The sequence below is a fragment of the Andrena cerasifolii genome, chromosome 4, assembly GCF_050908995.1.
Source record: "Andrena cerasifolii isolate SP2316 chromosome 4, iyAndCera1_principal, whole genome shotgun sequence".
Taxonomy (NCBI): domain Eukaryota; kingdom Metazoa; phylum Arthropoda; class Insecta; order Hymenoptera; family Andrenidae; genus Andrena; species Andrena cerasifolii.
The window spans coordinates 4,329,869-4,352,087 of record NC_135121.1 but is presented as its reverse complement, the minus strand read 5'-3'; the positions used below and the strand labels follow the sequence as shown (position 1 = coordinate 4,352,087).

The following is a 22,219-nucleotide window of genomic DNA, read 5'->3' as shown; positions in this document are numbered from 1 at the left end:
GAAGGATTTAAATATCCCGCTCGAATAGACAACCAACAAGTAAAATGAATATCATAAATATATTCCTGTTTTCGAGTGACAATTTATATTTAAAAACCCGTATTTTCCGACAATACCTTTTTCACAGATTTCTCTTCCATATTTCAGGAGATTTTCATAAATTTTGAAACGAGAACCACGGGCGTTGCGGGCGATTTAGGCGTAATTGGAATTCGCCCGAAGAATTATGTACACTAAGCGCCAAAAGGGCTTCTCTTCGGAAATTCGGAATATCACTAGAACCGCTGAGTTGTGCCTAGTGACATGCAACGTTGCCAAATTTCCGAAGGGAAGCCGATTCTGGCGCCTAGTGTATGTATGATGTAATAAATGTAGGGTGGATGTACCAGTAAATGAACACGTACCAGTGAATGGACATTTTTTATTAAAATGAGTAAAATAAGTTATTAAAAGAAGCAACTAATTAATTAGAGACTTCTTGTAATTTCTTGCTTCAGATCCAAACAATTTTTGCAGCACGTGGAGTCAATCACGCTGCAAACATAATTTTATAATAGTGTTCATTCATTAGCCTTAAGTGTTCATTTATTGTTGCGTTTACCCTACTACAAATTTTCAAGTACATATTATAGCATAAAAATGAAGAGATGTACACAATTAAATTATTTCTTTATATATTACTTTAGGTTATCTTAAATGAAACGAATAGAATATACATAGCGAGTTCTAAGAGAGTAATATTTCGAGCCATTAAAACGGACACGATGATATATATATTGTTTTTCCACTAATCCGATCGCTACTAAACAAGCAGAATGAACATTGAAAAATTGGATAATGGAGGTGAAATTCTTTTAAGTTCTATTAAGACCCGATACTTCTATTTCTACGAAACTTACAGTATAAATTTATTTTTTTCAAAGTGTTTGCTATTACCGAATTTCATTATTGCTTATTCTTCGCAGATATTATCCTACCTCCCACAGCGATGGCAGTTAAAGTAACAAATATTCTAACGCCATATATTATACGAATCTATCCTACCAAAGATTACGAGGAGAAATTAAACTGCATTAGTAATAAATTGTTGTTGTCATTAACAAAAGGGAAACTTGAGACAGCTGCAGAGCAGACAGAACTAAGAATAGGAAATGTAAGGCTTCGGATCGATGAACCATATAAATGTAGCTGTTACAATACCTGCAAATATATAAAAAAAAAATTGAAACGTCTGTTTGCCCATCTTTCACGCCTAAACGGCTGAACGGATTTCAATGAAGTTTTCAATATTTGTTACATACACCATCGTAAATAATTCCAGGGTGAAACTGGGTAACTGGTCCGTCACGAGTGGATCCTATAAGCAACAGAGTTCACTTACGATTTCTATGAAACAATTTATTTCTATTACGAACTTTAAAATCGAAAGAAAAATAAGGCGTACATTGTTTTGTTCTTCATTTTCTTAGACTGTGATAGTAGATAACAAATGTGACGAAGATGTTGATCTCCCTTCCTGGCTGTGTCGAGGGAACATTTGCAATGACGTAGATAGCTCGAAAGATACATGCAATGTTCTTTTACCCGACTATGGTATTTCCATTGAAGTACAAAAAGAGGTTTTGATCCCATGTCCAACGGATTTAATTTCGGAGGAATACTTGAGCTTCACAGTTGGTTTATATAATGCTTTACCCGTTGCCGCAAAATATAACTCTACCACGCACGAGGAAACTTCGATACTGTACGATTAAATGAATATTTAATAGTCAATATTAATACGCCTGTACACCGAAAGCCAGTGGTACTGATTTTATATGTATTTAAAGAATTCTAGACGAATGGAGCGCGTCGGCGATTCGGTACACAAAAGAATTAGTAGCTGCGTCCAGCGCAGCCTATTTTGACCATTTGGTATCCGACGAACATGGTAGACGCTACGGCGAATTTTATCTTAATATTCAGAACACTATAATAAGTTTAAGCAATGCCCTGGTTCTTAATAATTATGCCGTTTATTTACAAAAAGGTGAACCGATTGATTCTTTCTATTTTCGTATTAAGGGGATATTCTGGCAATCACGCCGCAAGATTCGGCAACGTTCAGGCTTTTTTTTTCTCAGTGAATACAACGAATAACAATGTCAATTTTTTTTTCATTTATTAAGCTACTTGTAATGTACACGGAACAATTTTTTAAATACACTTTTAATTATGTTTTTTTCAGTGTTATCTGGAGTTCAAAATTGCGGCTTTGAAAAGAAATACCTCCCTGGCGGGAGTGATTTAAGCTCACAGACTCTTCTGAAACAAAAAAACCAAGCTGATTCTTAATCATTATGAGTAACGCTATCGCAGGTGCCGGAATTAGCCACGTAAGTCAAAATTTAACAAAATTGCGCGCATTCGAACTTCAAGTTTCGAAGTTTTCCATTTTTACTTGAAGTTTGATTGCGCGCGATTTTGTTACATTTTGACTTTCGTGGCTAATTCCGGCACCTGCGATAGCGGTACTCGTAATGATTAAGAATCAGTTTTGTTTTTCTGTTTCAGATGAGTGTAAGCCGAAATCACTCCCGCCGTCTTTTCAAAGACGCGATTTTGAACTTCAGATAACATTGAAAAACACAATTAAACGTGTATTTAAACAATTGTTCCGTATACGTTATAAGTAGATTAATAAATGAACAAAAAGTTTGACATTATTATTCATTGTATTCACTGAGAAAAAAGAGCCTGAATGTCGCCGAATTTTGCGGCGTGCTTACCAGAATGACCCCTTAACTTCCTTTGCGTTAAGTACGCGTAATAATCGATGTGTTTGCTTTCTACGTAGAATTGCTGAAGATTATAAAAACTCCAAGAAGCTGTGAAAAACTGCGTAAAGAAGTAATTAATAATAATGAAACTACATTCTACGCGAACATTCCGAGGGAGTACAAAAGCAATAATGAATTTCATACAGAAGACAGAAGGTTCGTGAGAAGTAACGAGTAAATAATTTTCTTTTCTGAATTTGTTAATAATCTTTTATCTATAACAGTTATTTTAGAAGTTCGAATAAGTTTCAAGGCAGAAAGCGTTCACATACTGAATTCCAAAAGGAGAAAGGGAAAGTATTAATTTATGGAGCAGTTGAATATGAATGCTTGGACTCGATTCTAGATGCAAGATTCCCTACTAATATTCACGAGGTATGTATAAATGTATAATCACATTATTAAGTTTCGAGGTATTAATACATAGTATGTGTTCCAGGCTTGGAAGTCATTGGTGCAATCATCTAGACCAAAAAACATTCAGTCGTACATTTGGCCTGCCATAAAGAAGGGTTTGGATGTAGTAGCAATCGGACCAGCGAAATCTGGCAAAACTTATGGATGTGGATTTGCTCTTTGTGGGCTTCTAGCTAGGAATCTAAACGTAATAATTAGAGATGTACCGACTAGTGGCCGACTAGTCGGTTAAGGGGAGGTTCCGGTCTAAAAATCGATGTTTTTTATTTCATTTTTCGAATGTTCAACATTTTAGGAATACGCGTTTAAAAGGATTTGTTGAAATTCGTAAAATTCCCGAAGTTGTAGGCATTTGAGTAGCGGCAAATGCATGGGTAAACCCGGGCACTCGGCGCCCACGTAAAACTTTAAACGCGTTTTTCTCGAAACAGAGTTCTCAAAACGGTGGGACCTGTATCTCCAAAAGTTATTATCCGATTCGACTGAAGCTTTTTTTATTTTGAAGAATATACTTCTGGCTAGGGGGGATACCAGACAAAATACAAAAAATTGAAAATTTATAATTTTCAAAGGCGTTGAAAGGGTGAAAATATAAGGAAAAAGTGATTTCAAACTTCAAGTGTCTATATTTTCTAAAAAAATTTTATTTTGTGATTTGTTCTGGTTTCCCTCCTAACCAGAAGTATATTCTTCAAAATAAGAAAAGTTTCAGTCGAATCGGATAATAACTTTTGGAGATACAGGTCCCACCGTTTTAGATCAATTTTTTAACGCCTTGACTTTAACGACTCCCCAGTGCCGTCTGCAATGATTAATTATAAAACAAAAAATATATTTCTATAGCTTAAGACATCCTTAATACAATGCAAAACGTCCCATTAAATTATATATAGTAGTTTTCCTTTAATTAATTCCTAAAGATCACCTATTTTGTTGGGCTCTAGACCGGAAGGTCCCCTTGAGGGGTTATACCTAGTCAGGCGGCCGAAAAGAGACGAATGTTTGTGATTTTTTTTTTGGAAAAGCGGAAGTATATATTCTTACAGAACTTTTTGCGCTTAAAAGACCAACGTTTAAAGAACATTTGGTCATTTTTTCATAGAAAAATATTTACGTTTACAATAAATTAACAACCGACATCCAAGAAGCATTTTAAAAAATTGGTTTTGCGGTGAGCACTGCCATTCGGAACCAGATCATTTAAATTCAAAAAACAAAAAAAAGATTTCGTTAGTATCTTAATGTATCCTCAGGTTGACGGAGAGAATTCTTCGAAATATTATAAAAGTGGCCGGATAGTCGGCCACTAGTCGGTACATCTCTACTAGTAATAATATTATACTTGAAATAATCATGCGTCAATATTTACTGGAACTGGATGCTTTTTCATCGTTAGTATACTAAATTTATTTGTGTGTTTCGCGTATTTTGAAACAGCTTCCTCAAGGAGTAAATCCATCTGCGGTGATTTTGTGTTGTTCCTCGTCCGAGGTGTTACGGGCTCATTCTTTGTGCACGGAACTTTTACAAACCAGCAGCACTATAAAATCCGTCGCTGCGATTAATGGTAAATGTGAACGGTCGTTAGTGGTAGGTGAATTTCCAAGGTAACAGGTAGCAAAATAAGTAACTAAGAATACATTTAAGCGATAAACTTTCAGGCGGAAATGTTTAATGGATGTCAAATTTTAATATCTACGCCAAGATTTTTAGTTCGTTTTATGGATCGAAATAGGAAATTATTGAACTTTGAAAGCCTTCAATATTTAATTCTGGACGACGGTGATATTATTCTGGATAAGTACTTAAATTCTGTAAGTTTCATAGCTTTTGTAATCCACCTTTTCTCCTTTATCCGTAAAAATACGAAAGTGATCTTTTTTTTGCAGATAAGTAAACTAATTAAAAAATATAAGATTCTTAATAATAGAGAAGTAAAAAATAACAGTACAATATTACAAATAATACTGACTGCGAAGCATTGGACGCCACAGTTAAAAAAAGTTTCTCGTATTTTAATGGACAGTCCATACATATGTATAACATCTTTCATCGAAGCTTCAATTTTTAAATCCATACATCCGAAAGTCTACATAATGAATTCGAAGAGTAAAGGAGGAAAGATTCTAGGTAAAATTACTTGTTTAAAGGCTTTCACTTGACGAAGACGTGCGATAATAAACCGAATATCATTTTATTACAGAACTATTAGGTGACGAGTATTCCACATTAAGAACTGTGATTATTTGTCTAAATCACGAAGAAGCCGAGGAGTTACATACATTTCTAGGAAAATATAAACAGACTTTCCTGGCTCATGAAAATATGAATTTTCTGGACCTGCAAGGTAGAAGAATATAAATTTGGTAATTATTTAGAAGTTTTCCATCCTCACCGATTTCAATGATTTTTGGATATGTTATCAAGATTAAGATTCTGAACAACTTTTTCCTATACATGTTACCGCCGCACGACCTTCGTTTTCGAGATATTCGCGAAAAACTTCGGTTGATTTAGATTAGCGCAGGGGGCGCGCGCCCGCTCGCGGGCGCGTAAAGCATGCTGGCGAACCGATATGAGTTGAGGTGTTGACGGGCATCCGCAAGTTTCTAGTTCAAATCTCTAAACTCACATCAGTTCGCTATGATGCTTTACGCGCCCCCCGCACTAATCTAGCCCCAACCAATACTAATACCCGGGACAAGTTGGAAAGTGGAATGCGTTGCGTCGGAATATATCAACAGAAGTTTTTCGCAAATATCTCGAAAACGAAGGTCGTGCCGCGGTAATATGTATAGGAAAAAGTTGTTCAGAATCTTGATCTTGATAACATATCCAAAAATCATTGAAATCGGTGAGGATGGAAAACTTCTAAATAATTACCATAAATTTTAACTACAGTGGCATTGAATCGTATTTGAAATATATTTCTTTCATTTAGGCATCAAGCAATGTTGGGACGCCTGCATAAATGGAAACTATCCAGTTTTAATATGCACGGACGACGTTTTATCGGACATGCATATTACAAATGCCAACTGGTTGATCCATTACTCGATCTCGTTACGCTACAAAACCCAATTTAACTTTCGGTTTTCAACACTCTTCGATAACTTACAAATGGTATATTGTTTTAGAATAGGAAGATTTTTAAAGAATTTGCTTGAAAATAATCACTTCTTTCAATTTCTTAAGGAAAAGCCTAAGTGTAGAGTAACGATTATAGCAGATGAAAATAGCGACATACAATTTCTAAGCATAATAAAGACAATGCAACGTATGAATGTATTAATTCCTGAAAATGTGTTGAAATTCATCCAGGTAATTAGAGAAATTTCTGAAGCAATTAATTTGTCTATTCTCCGAATGAAACTAACGTAGGAGTCACTTTCAACCATTTTTTAGCACATAAAAGCTACTTTAGACAAGGAGAAAGAAAATCATCCTATTTGTAATAACATAAAGATGTGGGGATTCTGTCCAGAACCAACTTCTTGTCCATTTAGACACGGAATAATTCCAAAAATTGACGCGCCAAAGCTAAATATCCGAATGCAAGTAAAACTTTTGTTTGGTTCGTAAAGCAATCGGAGAATTTGAATTGAAACATTTTCGTCTGTTGTTTTAGAAATGATAAGGTGAAATTTCGAATTATTAGCGTGAACAACGTGAACCATGTTTCTGCTAGAATGATATCGTATCTGAAATTTGATACATTGGAAGAAACGGAGTTCTCTAACGTAGATTACGTGCAAGTTACTATGAAAATTCAAAACTTCTATTCGTCCATAGAGAACAGGTAAATATATTTAATGGATAAAAAACACTAACTTGAAATGTTACGTCGATATTGTTCGCAAATGAATTACGTATTCACTTATTTTTACACACAGAAAGAGATGCGAAACAATAGATGTGGGAACTATATGCGGCTTAGAGGACCCGGTTGACACTTTCAAGCGAGTCGAAATTCTATGTATCGAAAGAGAAGAGAAGACAGGCACCCCAAAGTTTGTTGAAGTACGATGTATCGACAATGGAGCAATTTTAGTCAAAGTGAATGTTCGTAGTAAAGTATAATGTTGAAAAGAGAATTGTAAGATCATATACTTCTTTATTGTACGCACTGTCTTTTTTCATTAGGCTCGTAGATTATTACAAATATCGGAAGAATTAATTAAACATCCATCGCAAGTTATCGAAGTATTTTTAGTCGGCGTAGCTCCTCACGATGATGAGTATATTTGGAATAATTGTGCAACGGATGCTGTGTATCAGTGGTTCAAAGAAAATGTTGATGAAAGATCCTATGTGATTGGAACGGTAAGTTATTCGCGCTTGTCCTGTTATTCTTACGATTAGAACTTAATGGAAATTAAGTTAATAAAAATACATAGGTAAATCTACATCTGGGAAATACAATATGGGTTGACACTTTGGAAATCGGGACGAAATTGATTGGATACGACGATTTAATTGCATCCTCTCTAAAAGCAGTATTGCTGAAGGAGGACCATGCTATTGAAAATAATAAACATTTAAGTCAGATGTATCAACTTTGCAAAGATGCTGGCTTCCCCGAAATTAACGGGTGCAATCTGAGCGTTTTATTAAATGAAATGACGTAAATGTATTTCAGTACTTAATAAGTTCTGTACATTTCTCTCCGATACATTAAAGATGAAATTTAGAAAAGATAGAAATATTTTACAGGTTTATTATTTTTAAAATCTTACACATAATAACTGCAAGTCATTTAATTCATTCGGTAAGTATCATTCATAATTGCTAGAATCGGAGCGTTCTCCTTTAAAATCAGTTTATTAAATAGAAACGAAGGAGCGTAATCTTAATTCAGTATAAAAGACAATTACATTTGAGAAAACTAAACGTAGAAATCGAAAACTTGATTTATGTGGATGTATAATATTCAAAATTTATACAATAGTCAGGTACTCGGAGGCAAGTTGCATCGGATCAACGTGATAAGAAGTAACTAAACGAACTTTTTGGCCATCTTGCGTTGTAAATTCGATAGCCTGCTCGTTGCCGGTGATCTCTTGTTGCTCCGACTCTTCCATTTGATTGATCGTCGCGACTGCATTAGCATCCGTATTTTCATCCTGTTGCATAATGAATTTTACATAAAATAAACGAAACATTTGATAACATACAGTTGAGTTACATAACATTAAGTTCATGTGACGAAATATCGAGTACATAAACTTATTGTAATAGTCAGGCCCGCTTTGGGGGAGGGGGGGCAGGGCAACCACCCGGGGCGCCAAATTTGTAGGGGCGCCACTGTATGCGTTTATTCATTTATATCCGTTCTGCTAATTGATTTTTGTGCCCTTGGAGGGGCGCCATGATAATCTTGCCCGGGGGTGCCAAGTATGCTAAAGCCACCCCTGGTAATAGTAAAGATAGTTTCGTTCGATTTAGTATAATCAATTTGCATTCTTACTATGGAGACCGACAGGGGTGTGCGGGTACCCGACATTTCGGACTTGAGACAGACCGGAAACTTTCGGGCGGGATCCCGATACTTTCGTATTGCTCGAGATCCTGAAAGTTTCGGGATCACGTGACTCGATTCGGGCTACAAGCATGACCGCCATGAGCGGGCAATTTGATTTCAGGTCGGCTCGGTAAAACTCGGACGCGATCGGCTCGAAAGCCAGCTATTAAGAGGAGACCGAGACGGAAAGAATTATGTATATCATTTATATCACTACCAATGATAAGTTTTTACCTTTTGTCTCCTGTTGAATCATAATTTGTATCTTATTATTCATTTACATATGTATTTTCATTGCTACCGAATAGTTTTTGAATACTGAATATGTCCATGTATGTAGTTAAATAAATACAATGTTCAAAGCTTAGGAGGAAGACTAGTTTTGGTTCGACAATATTTTAAAATCTTAATAAAATAATATTCTATTAAATGTAATTTTATACGCCTTATTTAAGTATGTATTGGGAAATACTGTGAGAGCGCCAAATAAAAGTTACATTGCGTTAGCAAGAGAAACTACGTAAAAGATTATGCTACGGATTGGAAAAGATTTATTTAAAGATATTACCTCTAACGCTTTTACAATCGCTTCTGCGTCTGTCTGCACGGTTGAAATATTTTTTACTTTCACTTCCTCTGCATTGGTAATATCAACGGCTTTCATATTGGAATCCGGACTGACATGCATGCTTAGCGGTGCAGCTAGTTCGTCTGTAATCACTCCCGGATGAACTCTAATCTCTTGACCTTCGCTAAGTTGATTCACAAATTGGCTGTGAGACAAGAGCTGCCGAGCGTCTTGAATTGACAGAGGAATTGGATTGCCTTCTTCATCTGTAATCTGTAAATATGAAGATTATTTATTAGCCTGTTTATTACCGTTAAAAATATTTCAGCGGTAATGCCACTGTAGAGCCCGGAAAAGCGGCCTGATTTTGAGATTTTTTTATGCGAGTATAGTGAATGTAATACAAAATCTGTTTGAAGGCCTTTATTGTACATACCTTGAAGTATGATCACAATTTTTTAAAAATATTTTTAATACAAAATGGCGGTGCCACAGCTCAACAAAAGAAGCTTCTTCTGAAAAACAGTGTTCCGCGGCCGGAAAGATTTCTCATTCAATTTTTGGCCTAGAACAAAAAACCAAACTTTTTTTAGTTCTATATAAGATTATGTCGGGAAGTACACGAGGAAATTAAAAAATACTGTTTTTTGTAAGAGTGGTGCGTGATTGAACAAAAAGTGACGCGAAGAATTGTTGAAACGTTTTGTTCAATCACGCACCATTCTTTCAAAAAACAGTATTTTTTAATTTCCTCGTGCACCTCCCGAGATAAGCTTATATAGAACACAAAAATATTTGGTTTTTTGTTCTAGGTCAGAAATTGAAGGAGAAATCTTTCCGGCCACGGAACACTGTTTTTCAGACGAAGCTTCTTTTGTTGAGCTGTGGCACCGCCATTTTGTATTAAAAATATTTTTAAAAAATTGTGATCATACTTCAAGGTATGTACAACAAAGGCCTCCAAACAGATTTCGTATTCCATTCACTATACTCGCATAAAAAATTCTCAAAATCAGGCTGCCTTTCCGGGTTCTTCAGTGGCATTACCCCTTAATATGTCGTTCGTCTTTACCTGCAGTTGAAGATCTGATTCTGAGAGTTCAACATTTATTCGTTCGTTCGAATTATTATTTCCATTGGCATGTGGCGGATTAGAAAGGAGTCCATTGTTCTCAACATTCAGGTGCGATAATGATTGGCTCGTATTAGTTTTCTCTTCCTTGTTTCTTATCGTTCCAGCATCAACTAAATTAAAACGTAAAATGGACAATATAAATTATACATAAAGAACATCGTACAATTCCATATTAAAAAATTATGCATTTTTACCGAAATGCAAAGTTCGAGATTGGTTAGGATCATCTGGATCTTGGTAAGAAACGTAAATTATTTGCTGAATACCATCTCCAGACGCGTCGTCTGTCGCAATAACTTGTGCCATTTGATCGGTCAACGAGTGTTCATCAGACTCCTGAGAACTCGGCAAAATTTGCCAAACTTCTCCAATTGGTGAGCCTTCTATATCATCTATCCCAGAAACTTTGGCCTCTCTGTGTACCTAATAACAGCTCGATAATAATTCCATGACATTGAATTTTAATGGCTTGACACACGAGTGAATTTTGAATGCTTACCTTTTTATGCTTTGTCAAATTTGAACAATCCGCAAATGCTTTCCCGCAAACATCGCAGGAATAAGGTTTTTCTCCTAGGAAATAGAAGAGTACAGGGTATGTTCAAAGAGTGTAATAAAACTTGTATGTAAAAGGAATAAAGGCAGGCTCTCACTATGCCACGCCTGGCCTTGGCTTATTTTATTCTTCCTATGCTCTTCTTACGTAGTTTGACAATTTGACTCATACTGCGCTTCGCCTCAGCGCAACCCCGAGCCCCGTATTCTTCCTCGAGAATATTTTGAGGAAGAGAGGCGAGGTGAGGCGTCGAGTGTGAGTCTACTGAACTGACAACTGTACAGGAAGAGGTTCTCTGAGTATCTGGCCAAACACAGGAACCGAGGCAAGTACAGATAACTTCAGCTACGGAAAAAGGGAGGCGACGCGAGCCTAGATGTGAGTGCGAAAAGAAGTTGCGTCGAGCCGAGGCGTAGCGAGAGCACATCTTAAGCCGGGTCCAGACCTGAATGAGTATACATTGAGCAAAGCTGAACGCGCACAAATATTCTGATGTGGACGGGTGAGACGGTAGCCAGGGCCGCATGCTTCCTCCTTGCCCGCCAAACGGTAGCCTGAATGGCGCTGCTCTAGGGGGTGATTATACAGGCAAAATAAAGACGAAAATCAAAACTGACGAAATTGCGGTAATGGCTTCGTTTTCGAGAAAATTGACTTTGAATTTCACCTAAATACGGGTGCATTGTAGGCGCTTATGCTAGGTCTACAATGCACCCGTATTTAGGTGAAATTCAGGCTACCGTTCGGCGGGCATGGGCGCCCGCCACTGCCCGGGGCAAAGCTCCGGGCAGTGACGTCAGCTATCGTTGCAACGGAGTGGGAGGAATGGTTGTGGCGGGAGTATAAGCTCGTAGATGCGTAGGCAGGCAACAGTGTTGAGCCGACGCGACGATCCTTGTTCATCCTGGCCTCTGTACCGCATTTTCCGGGGAGGCATGACTTGTTCGCCGCCAAAAAGTGTTTACCCCGGGCAGTCTGATCTGTTGCCCGTACGGGCAACTCCTGAACGGCGCTGCCTTAGAGTATTAACCCCATAGGTAGAGGAACATTCGATTTTCTCGAATTAGGCTAAAAACCGCGCCTTACTGCTTTGAGAAATTAATGTCCGAGTGAAGACCTGCAAGTACGCTGTTTCAAAATTTTCTGAAATTGCCAAGCCTGAAGGTCCCCTTGTAAGCGCAGAAGTTGGCGAAGAAAGACACATGACACTTTCAACCCCTCCGCACGCGTCATTCGTGCGCGCTCAGCCTGCTCAGCGTATGTACGCATTCAGATTTGGATCCGGCTTTAAGTCATTAAAACATTGTACATGTGTATATAGATACCAGTGTGAAGGCGAAGATGTTTTTTCAATGCCCACTGTTCCGTGAAACCGCGATTACAATGCGCACATTGAAACGGACGTTCTCCTTTATGCCTACGCACATGACACTTCCAAGTGTCCTTGTGCAGAAAGCATTTCGCGCAAAATTCACATTTCCAAGGACGTTCGCCGGTATGCCGTTTAACGTGAAGTTTGAATTGCGAGGAAGTAGTGAATTTCCTTCCGCAGTAATCGCAACAGTACGGCTTCTCTCCCGTGTGTATTCGCATGTGTTCTTGCAGATTACCATTTTGTGAGAAACTTTTGTGACATACCTCGCACGTATATGGTTTATGTCCTGTGTGCCACCTAAATGTAAAATTATTCGTTTATTTGTTTGTCGACAGAATCTCGCAGCCGAGTTTATCTGCTCTTGTCATCACCTGTAATGCAGCGTGAGGCTAGTTTTGTGCGCAAACTGTTGCCCGCAGATTTCGCAGAAATATTTCTTTTCGCCAGTATGTGTAGACTGGTGGTTGATCAAGTTTGCTTTAGTTTTGAAACTCGCGTTGCAGGATTTACAAATATATGGCCGATCGTCCGAGTGTACAAGTTGGTGGCGTTGCAGCAGTTGCTTATGCTTGAAGCTTTTCCCGCACTTATTGCAAACAAATCGTCGACCGTTATTGTGCTCTGCTTCTTTGTGGTACACCACGGAACTAGGATGATTGAGAACTTTTCCGCAAATATCACAAGGATACTCTTTCTCCAATTTATTTCTCTAAAACATAAGAGAAACATATTTAATTATCGTTTCCTTCTGTACCGCGTACACCAATCCTGTTCAAAGTCACTTAACAATTTTTGGGTACGTACTTCGTGTATCGTCATATGAGTCTTCAGCGTTGTTTGTTGGGAGAAGCTCTTGCTACAGATAGTACACATAAACACTTTCTCACGCTCGTGAACCATTTTCAGGTGGAGTTCGTGAGCTTGCTTCGTCTCAAATAATTTATCGCATTGATCGCATGGAACAGTTTGTTCAGAATCATTAGAGTTGTTTGAAAATGTATTTATATGTTGTTCCTCCGACACCGCCGGTTCAAGAACGTCTGCTCCGTCGTTATTCTCTTCAGGTACAGGGTATTTTGATTCAGAGCTTGAATCTTGAATATCATGTTCCAAACTCTGATTAATAATATCTCCGGTATGATGAGTGGTCTTCTGATGCAGCGCCAAATTCTCTTTACTTGTAAATAACTTTTTGCATTCTAAACACTCATATTTTATCCCTTTGTGGAAACTCCTGATCATAGGGAGTGATTTTCATTACTTTTACTTAAGTTCTTTAAAGCGAAAGATTGAAATCGTTACCTACTTATGTATAATGTATCTGCTACGTTGTAGAAAGCCTCGTCCGCATAATTGGCAAGTGAATTTATTCTTTCTACGGCGAAGCTTCGGCCGGCCACGACCTCTGCCACGATTTACTATCACTAACTCTCCCAGATCTTTACCCTCCTCAGATTCTAAGTGACCAATTATTTCTGAAATATGTAAACGATTGGCGAATTGCTCAAATTTAACACAATATATTAACGTGCGTTAGGAAAAGTAGCACGTTCCATCATTTCTGACGAATATTAGCACGTTTGGTCTTCCGCCGTGAAGACTAACATATTCGACTGCTTCGCCACGAAGAATAGCACATTTCGTACCAGGGGTTGAAAACAGTTATGATATCGGTTTCGGTTCCTTAATATTATATATCGGTTATACAGTAAACTCTCGCTATGGGCTGTGCTCGCCTCAACCAAGCGCCTTTTAAATTATGATTAAATAATAAATCTATGAAGAATGAATTGATTCTCAAAAGTAGTTTAAAATAATTTTTTTTTTAAGTTACGTTTAAGTTAAACCTTTATTAATGTGGCGTGCCCCCTTAAGTGTCTAAAAATTTTAACAAAGTAAATTGTATGTACATACCGAAATTGTTGCAGAGCAACTTCCAACTATACATCGCATTTTCATTTTGTCATCGCACGTTTCAAAATACTTACGAACAATGTCGCATTTCTTTCGGCCCATTATGTCGATATGTTCTTAAATATCACTAATAACTATTATACACCACGACTAATATTAATTTGACACTTAATTTAAAGTATTGCTAACACTAACAGCAATAACTTTCCTAATATGTACAAACTTACTACTAATTTTATTTTAACTATGTAGATTATTAACTGTTTTTTGTTTTAATAAAGACAGTGTCTCGAAGACGAAAACGTGTCTTGCTGCGAAATATAATACTTTTTGTATTAAATTCAACGTGCTCGCCACTAGCTCCGGAATACAAGTGACTCTGGCCAATTGGTCTTAAAGCCTCCGACCCAGAGAATCGCTCTTCGCGTTTGTTTATAAGATCCTGCATCGCTGAGCCTCTCTATCTAGAATCTCTCTTTTCAATACTTAATTTACAGATGCTGTCTTTCATTTCGGCTTTTCCTGCATTGATGGAGTTTTGAAAAGAGAGACACCAGATAGAGAGGCCTAGCGATAAAAAGACTTACAAACAAATCGAATTTCCATTAAAAACGTGTGACATTATTCATAAATATTTTGATGCGTAACCGATGCATAGATTACTCTTATAAAACCGATATATAACAGTTTGAAACAGTTATTCTCGGAACCGTTTCAACCCCTGTTTCGTACTGTTCCGGCGAAAGCTAGCACGTTATACTGTTTCGCCGCGAAGAGTAGCACATTTGAGAATTTGCGGCGAAGACTAACACATTATCCGATTGGCCACGAAGAATAGCACGTATTGAATTATATTGCAGACTGCAGAAACTATCGCGTTGCAGCGCGTGGTCAGTTTAAAAGAATTCAATTGTTGAAACTAGATCTTATTTGATCATATCTGACTTACAGTGGCGGACGAAAGAAAGTTTACAACTTTTAAAATCGCATAACTTTTTTAGAATTGGTTCAAATGACATGAGTGTTTTTTGAGAAGCTAGAAGGATTAGTTTGCTAAGTGACGTGTTTCGTCGTTTTGAAAAAAAAATGCAATTGAATAGCAACGGAATAGCAACAAAAATAGTGAAAGTTGTTTTTTTTTAACTTTTTGAGCCTGTAATGAAAATTCAAAAAACCCGTTTGTAGATTGAAGTAAGTTGTATACATGCCTAAAATTTCATCAAAATCGGTTAACGTTGCTCTGAGCTATAAACGCTTAAATATTGCAGAATAAGGTCGAAAATCGCTGATTTAGGGAATTTCCGCGACTCTCGAGCTTATTCTGCGATCTTTAAGCGTTTATAGCTCAGAGCAACGTTAACCGATTTTAATGAAATTTTAGGCATGTATACAACTTACTTCAATCTACAAACTTTTTTTTTAAATTTCATTACAGGCTCAAGAAAAAAGTTTAAAAAACAACCTTTACTATTTTTGTTGCTATTCCGACCAATTGCGTTTATTATTTCAAAACGAAGAAACACGTCACTTAGCAAACAAATCCTTCAAGCTTCTAAAAAAAAAACTCATGTCGTTTGGACCAATTCTAAAAAAGTTATGCGATTTTAAAAGTTGGAAACTTTCTTTCGCCCGCCACTGTACATGGACCCGCAAAAATCAAATCGTGTTGACTGCTGCGGTATAATTTTTTTTTTGTAGTCAACCATTCAAATTTGCTTCTTTTCATTGCTAAAAATGGTAAGTACATGCTACTTTTCGTGACAAATCACTCAAACTTGTTAGCTTTCGTAGTGAAAAACGAAACATGCTATTTTTCGTACCCAACCATCCAAATGTGCTGTTTTTCGTCGCTACAAACGGAACATGCTGCTTTCCGTGGCAAACCGCTCAAACGTGCTAGTTTTCGCAGCGAAAACCGAAACGTGATAGTTTTCGTGAAAACGAAGACAAACGTGTTGCTTTTCGTAAGAAAATTGAAAGGTGCTACTCTTCGTAACGCACGTCGAATTATCACTTACCTTCCTGACCGTCAGGGACAGATATATTCAATTGTTCCTCTGAATCTTTAAAATTATCAGGTTCGTCGTCGTCTTCCTCATCGATTACCCCTTCCTCCTTATATATCCTTTCCAATTCCTTGCCTTGAACTGCTTCCATGTATCTAAGTCATTCCACATTCTATTATAAAAACAATGGCAATCGCACTGAATTCTTTCTGCTCCCAAGAAATACCTTTTGGGGACCTTTCGCTTCCTACGACGCCTTCCATCTCCATCTACATCGTCGATGTCCTCTTCTTGTTTATCTTCTTCCCCTTGACTCCCACCTTCCATTACTTCTCCTCTCGTTAATTCCTGAAATGTAATATTTAAAATATCGCGGGCCAAACGAAGATGTCGCGTTTACCAACCATAGATATATTCTCCGTATGAGCTTTCGGCGGGCGTCCTCTTTTCCGTTTCGGTTTACTCAATCCCTCCATTTGCAAGCTCATTTCATGTTCCGCGGCGTACATGGAACCGTCTGGCATAACTGTCGAAGGAAACAGCAATTAGTAATTTATTATAGTTACTCGATTAAAGCTGTAATTACAGAATAAGGATATTATTCCGAAAGGGACTGGTGGCCGATCGAGATGAGGTTTGGGGAGAGGGGTGTGGATCCTAAATCTAAAATTGTAGCTTCGGGTATTTATTAGTTCCCGAAATATTAATATAAAGTTATTGTTAATTTTTTTTTTTAATTTTTTTTGGATGTTGGTGCAGGCCCCTCTACTCGGGAACTCTCCCGTCCTGCCACTTTTATTTTTGAAATTTTGTAACCCCAGTCTGATTTTTAGCACTAATCTAGCCCCAACCAATACTAATACCCAGGGCAAATTGGAAAGTGGAATGCGTTGTGTCGGTATAAATCAGAAATATTGTGAATCTCTTGCCATACCATTTAAATTCCGACGGCCGGCGCAAAATCAACACCAGAGGTGAGGCACGCGTCGAGCCATTTCGCGGTTCGGCTCAGCGTCTGAAGATGTCAATCGCACACGTCTTAACCCCGTTAAGGCGGTATCTCCTAGCCGCGATCGACCGCGGCGGTCCCATAAGTGCAAAGGAGAAGTATGCATCTGTGTGCGCCTAGGAAATCCCGCTTTTACGCAGTTGCAACAAAATTGCGGGCAACTTGGCTAACGGGGCTTATGATGTGTAAATACATGTGTATGCAGCCAGGAATAACTGAGATGAAAAGACATCGGCGAAGAGGTGAGTCGTGGTATCTACTAACCACGAGCCTCGCCCTTGTTATTTACATATCGCCCGATCGGCATACCACGGGTCTCATCCGTGCTTTCCATCTTTGGCCCGATCGAGGTACTATAAGTCTCACACGATGTTGTATGCCAACGGGTTAAGAGGGGGGCCGTGGTAAAGTGATTAAAAAAAATCGGTAAGGTGTACCCTTTTATGCACAATTACCCCTGTATCTTTCGAACGCATTAATTGCCGAAGCTAAAATTTTATATTTGGGGTCTTTCCACACCCCTCGTAACACCCACCAAGTTTCATCTCGACCGAGTCCCATATCAAAACTACACAGTACAATAATACACATGCAATTTAGGACACATTAGAATAGTGCACATACAATTTAGAACACATGCAATTTATAGTGCACATACAATTTAGGACACATGCGATTTAGGACACAGAATATAGTGCATATACAATTTAGAATACATGCAATTTAACGCACATTTTTTTAGTGCACATCAGGATACTGCACAGCAAGATTTCACGCAGAACCATCTTCTCGTCACCATCGACTGTTTTACAGCTGATGGTATTAGTATTGGTTGGGGCTAGTTTAGGGCGGGGGGCGTGTAAAGCATGCTGGCGAACCGATGTGACTTTGGGGATGTTCAAAATGCGACTGCGGTAACAAGTATCGCGCAATGGGGTCAATATCGCTATTGTTGTCAAGGTCAACATTCCGAACAATTCCCTTTAAACTTTCGGGCGGTCGGCTTTGGTTTACGAGATATTCGCCAAAAACTTTACCTAACATTAGAATTATCGAGTTTAACACATACATCGGTTCGCTACCATGCTTTACGCGCCCGCGAGCGCCCCCCCCCCCTCCCCTAATCTGGCCCCAACCAATACTAATACTGTCGGCTGTGAAACAGATTTCAATATATTATGCCGAAAGTTTTTTATTAATATCTCGGAATCTAAGGCCGACCGCCAAAAAGTTTAAAAGGAAATGTTGTTCAGAATGACGACCTTGACAACATATGTGAAGGTCCTCGAAATCGTACGAACGCCGAGTTCATCGGCAAGTTTACCGTGCTTTACTGTTGTGCACTAAATAAAATGTGTGTTAAGCTGCATGTGTTCTAAATTGTATGTGCACTATCTTCTGTGCATTGTTCTGATGTGTCCTAAATTGCATGTGTATCATTGTACTGTGTAGTTTCGATATGGAGCCTCGATCAGCCACCTCTTGGAAGTACAGCCCAGAATAATACTTTTTATTATAATTTGTTGCTCGAACTGCTCTTCCTCGTTGTATCGAGGCATGTTGTCCAACTCCGATGTCTCCGCTACGACCTCGGTGTTATCCTTTTCAGCGCGAAGGCGCTCTCGATCGGCTTTGCGCTGCTGTTCTACCTGATGCTTCCACATTTCACGAATCTTTCTCTGACCATCCACCAGTAGCTCGAAGAACTGAATCGTCGCCTCCAACTGAATGTTACAACCGGGGCAGATAGTGCGCGGCAGCTTGCCATCGTCTCTGATCTTAAATCGAAGCGATCGCGTTATCAAATGATTTTCTTGTGAATTGCTAAATGTATTTCTCTGTAACAACATAACCTCGAAAGGAACAACTATGTTTATGAATTTTTTTTTGCTACTTTTACGTTATAAAAGATCGTAACTGGAAATTTTCAAGTCCTGCGCACTTTCGCATGGAGTTAATTTCGAGCGAGTAGTTGATACGGAAAAATACAAATAAATCGTTGGAATTATCGGAATTAGTATATAGAAGCATAAGTGGCATTTGGTAATTCACTATAAACGTAATAACAGCAATTAAAATACTTATTATCGTACGCACGGTTGTCGTAGTAAAGAAACCCTGTATCGAGATATAAGATGTTTCCGTAGGGGCGGTGCAGGGTGCGGAGTAAATAACAGTGCAAGAAATATTGGAAGGAAATATCGGACATTTGATTCGTGTAGTATATTAGCGCAGAAGGCAGGAAGTCAAGTTGGAGTCTGATGTTTCGAAGGCTCGTGGCTCGTACCTTAAGCGGCAAGTACCGATTGACCATGGAACTTAAATCCGGATCGTCGCTGTCTCCTATATAAAGCAATTCTCCGTTTCCATTATCTTCCGCACACAATCGACAGATCGTCGAGTCGTAAAGCCGCACTTCTGCCATGACTCCGAGGGAACTGCTTCGCTAACGACCAGCATCGATTTTATCCTAACCAAACTGACGAGTGAGTGCGTACGATTTCTCCATGACATGTAGCTTGGTTATACTAAGGTTATCCTTTACTTCGAAATTCTACACACGAATCCTTCTGTCATGAATAAATTGTATCTTTCTTGTGCGTAAAATGCTTTAATTATACATCTGTGGCTTGAGAGGCTTGGCGAGGTGAGAGGCTCGCACGTGCGATAATCGATTCATTATCGGTATTTCGACTACGGAATAAACAGTGGTGCATCTCGATTTTTCATAATCGATAGATCGATATTCCATCGGGCATCGATAATAACATATTTGTTATTCGTTATAGCAGGGTTGCCAAATCTTCGGCATTCAGCCGGGGTCTCAGGTTTTAAACCGTTGTCTCCGGCCTCGGGCAGGCACAATAAAAATCTCCGGCGGAATAGAGAACATCATGATGTAAGGATATAAGATGTGCTCGCTGAGCGGCTGATTTTAATTTTTTACTGCGCATTCCTAATTTCCGCCATATTAAAATATTGCATATATGACGCATATCGAAATGTCGACAAATTCATTCTATCCTATTGGTTGACAATCCAATATGAAGGATCTTGGGAAGAGCACGTTATTGGCTAATTTGAAAAGGGTGCGCAAGAGCACACCTTATATCCTTACATGATGAAGAATATTAGCGAATTCGGCATGCACGCACTGGCACTGCACTGGTGTAACATGCCATAAAAAAATAGAAAACTATTAAAATCTGTAACAAATTCTAATAAATATTTGTAATACTTTTATTATTATTATTACTCCTTTATTGGGCGAATTCCACTTACGCACAAATCGTCCGAGAGTTTCATTAGGGTAGATTTCCTTATACGCGACTGGACGCATCGTCAAGAATTTCAAAGTCGATTTTCTCGAAAATGAAGCGCAATATCAAAAAATTTTATACCTTTTTCTCGACTTATTTACTTGCTATAAGTCAAAAAGAAAGAGTAACTTTTTTTTAAATCTCGCTTCATTTTCGAGAAAATCGACTTTAAAATTCTTGACGTTGCCTTCAGGGAAACCAAGCTTAATGAGAAGCACGGGCGATTTGGGCATAAGTGGAATTTGCCCTAATGAATTTTAGATGCCTGTTTTCTTATTGGCCCTTTTTTCTCCCCCCCTCTCCCTCCACCCTACTGCAATCCTCAATGAAATTGAAATCTGCGGCAAAAGATCGGGCTTGATCTGGCAACCCTGTGCTGTAGGAATATGGGATAATAAAAGAAATTGAAATTTGTATCAAACAAGGACTATAATTTTATGTATCATAATGCGCTCTCTCCCGAGTAGAAAATATATTTTAATAAATGTTTTTATGAACTCGTTCGTATGCTAATTATCAGCACACACTCGTCCTCTCGCGATACTCTTTTTCGTTTTCTAACAATTAATTTATTAGGTAGGGCGTATTATTTAGCAACATTGAAAATGGAGAAGGAAGAGAATGTAGTCGAGCAAAATGAATTTTACACCGCTGCCGCCAAGTATTGGGAACATATTCCACCGACTGTGGACGGAATGCTCGGTGGCTTTGGATTTATTTCTCAAACCGACGTAAAGGGTTCGACGATATTTTTGAAGGCTCTGTTTGAGGTCTGGTAATTTATTGCGACTTAATAATTACTAACTACTGAATATTTAAGAGTAACGATGTTTTGGTTGATTTTAGTCAAACAATCCTCCATCCAGAACATTTGCATTAGACTGCGGTGCGGGCATAGGAAGGATAACTAAGAATCTGTTGTTAAATCATTTTAAGCACGTCGATTTAGTGGAACAGAACACAAGGTTCCTAGAAGTCGCTAAAACATGTTTGAGAAACTACTCCACAAGAATCGGCGCCTATTATTCAATTGGTAATGTTCGATTGGTCTATTAATTGTTTGAAGAACGTCCAGTTAATCGGGTCACGTTTCAAGGGCTCCAAAACTTTTGCTTCACTACCAAGAAGTACGACGTCGTTTGGTGTCAGTGGGTTTTGGGCCATTTAAAAGACGAACATTTAATTCAATTTCTCAGAAACAGCTCGTAAGTATTTGTTCCTCCGCTGTAAGGAAACATAAACGATTCTTCTCCAACAAGATTTTTGTAGGTCCGGCTTAAGGCCGAACGGCTTAATAGTAATCAAAGAGAACGTAACGAGTACGAAAAATATAGAGGTCGATGCGAAAGACTCGTCCGTAACACGACCCCTCTGCGAATACTATCGCATATTCGAGGAATCTAATTTAGTTTGTATCAAGGAAGAACAGCAGCATAAATTTCCGCGGGGGTTATATCCCGTTTACATGTTTGCTTTAAAACCTGCTAACGCTCTTTGAGCCGGCCGAAAGCAATTATAACTAAATAAGTTGTTTCATTACTTGTACGTTATTTGGAAAAAAGTTTGTTTATTTGAGAAA

The 22,219-nt window shown here is 38.3% G+C and overlaps 3 protein-coding genes across 4 annotated transcripts; 2 read left to right on the top strand and 1 right to left on the bottom strand.

Moving 5' to 3' along the window:
- Positions 1-393: 393 nt before the first annotated feature.
- LOC143368029 (putative ATP-dependent RNA helicase TDRD12) lies at positions 394-7,939 on the top strand. The gene is made up of 18 exons (XM_076810369.1): positions 394-843; positions 966-1,153; positions 1,470-1,744; positions 1,830-2,029; positions 2,837-2,975; positions 3,044-3,194; positions 3,259-3,423; positions 4,674-4,826; positions 4,898-5,050; positions 5,126-5,366; positions 5,440-5,583; positions 6,178-6,359; positions 6,432-6,557; positions 6,642-6,790; positions 6,865-7,035; positions 7,130-7,298; positions 7,380-7,559; positions 7,634-7,939. The coding sequence occupies exons 1-18, from the start codon at positions 816-818 to the stop codon at positions 7,862-7,864; spliced, it is 3,045 nt and encodes a 1,014-aa protein (XP_076666484.1). The 5' UTR covers positions 394-815; the 3' UTR covers positions 7,865-7,939.
- On the bottom strand, positions 7,938-19,745 carry LOC143368030 (uncharacterized). Of its 2 annotated transcripts, none has more exons than XM_076810370.1 (14): positions 19,608-19,745; positions 18,828-19,098; positions 16,716-16,837; positions 16,538-16,659; positions 16,324-16,466; positions 13,698-13,866; positions 13,196-13,625; positions 12,763-13,100; positions 12,342-12,688; positions 10,960-11,033; positions 10,655-10,883; positions 10,398-10,570; positions 9,326-9,598; positions 7,938-8,359 (listed from the first exon to the last, which is right to left on the bottom strand). In XM_076810370.1, the coding sequence occupies exons 1-14, from the start codon at positions 19,743-19,745 to the stop codon at positions 8,174-8,176; spliced, it is 3,015 nt and encodes a 1,004-aa protein (XP_076666485.1). In that variant the 3' UTR covers positions 7,938-8,173. The 2 variants fall into 2 exon arrangements, with proteins under 2 accessions (XP_076666485.1, XP_076666486.1); XM_076810371.1 differs by lacking the exon at positions 19,608-19,745 and adding an exon at positions 19,263-19,385.
- Ntmt (N-terminal methyltransferase) lies at positions 19,665-22,183 on the top strand. Its single transcript, XM_076810444.1, has 5 exons — positions 19,665-19,806; positions 21,221-21,410; positions 21,487-21,673; positions 21,737-21,845; positions 21,910-22,183. Exons 2-5 carry the CDS (start codon positions 21,246-21,248, stop codon positions 22,136-22,138), a joined length of 690 nt encoding a protein of 229 aa, XP_076666559.1. The 5' UTR covers positions 19,665-19,806; positions 21,221-21,245; the 3' UTR covers positions 22,139-22,183.
- The last annotated feature ends 36 nt before the right edge of the window (positions 22,184-22,219 follow it).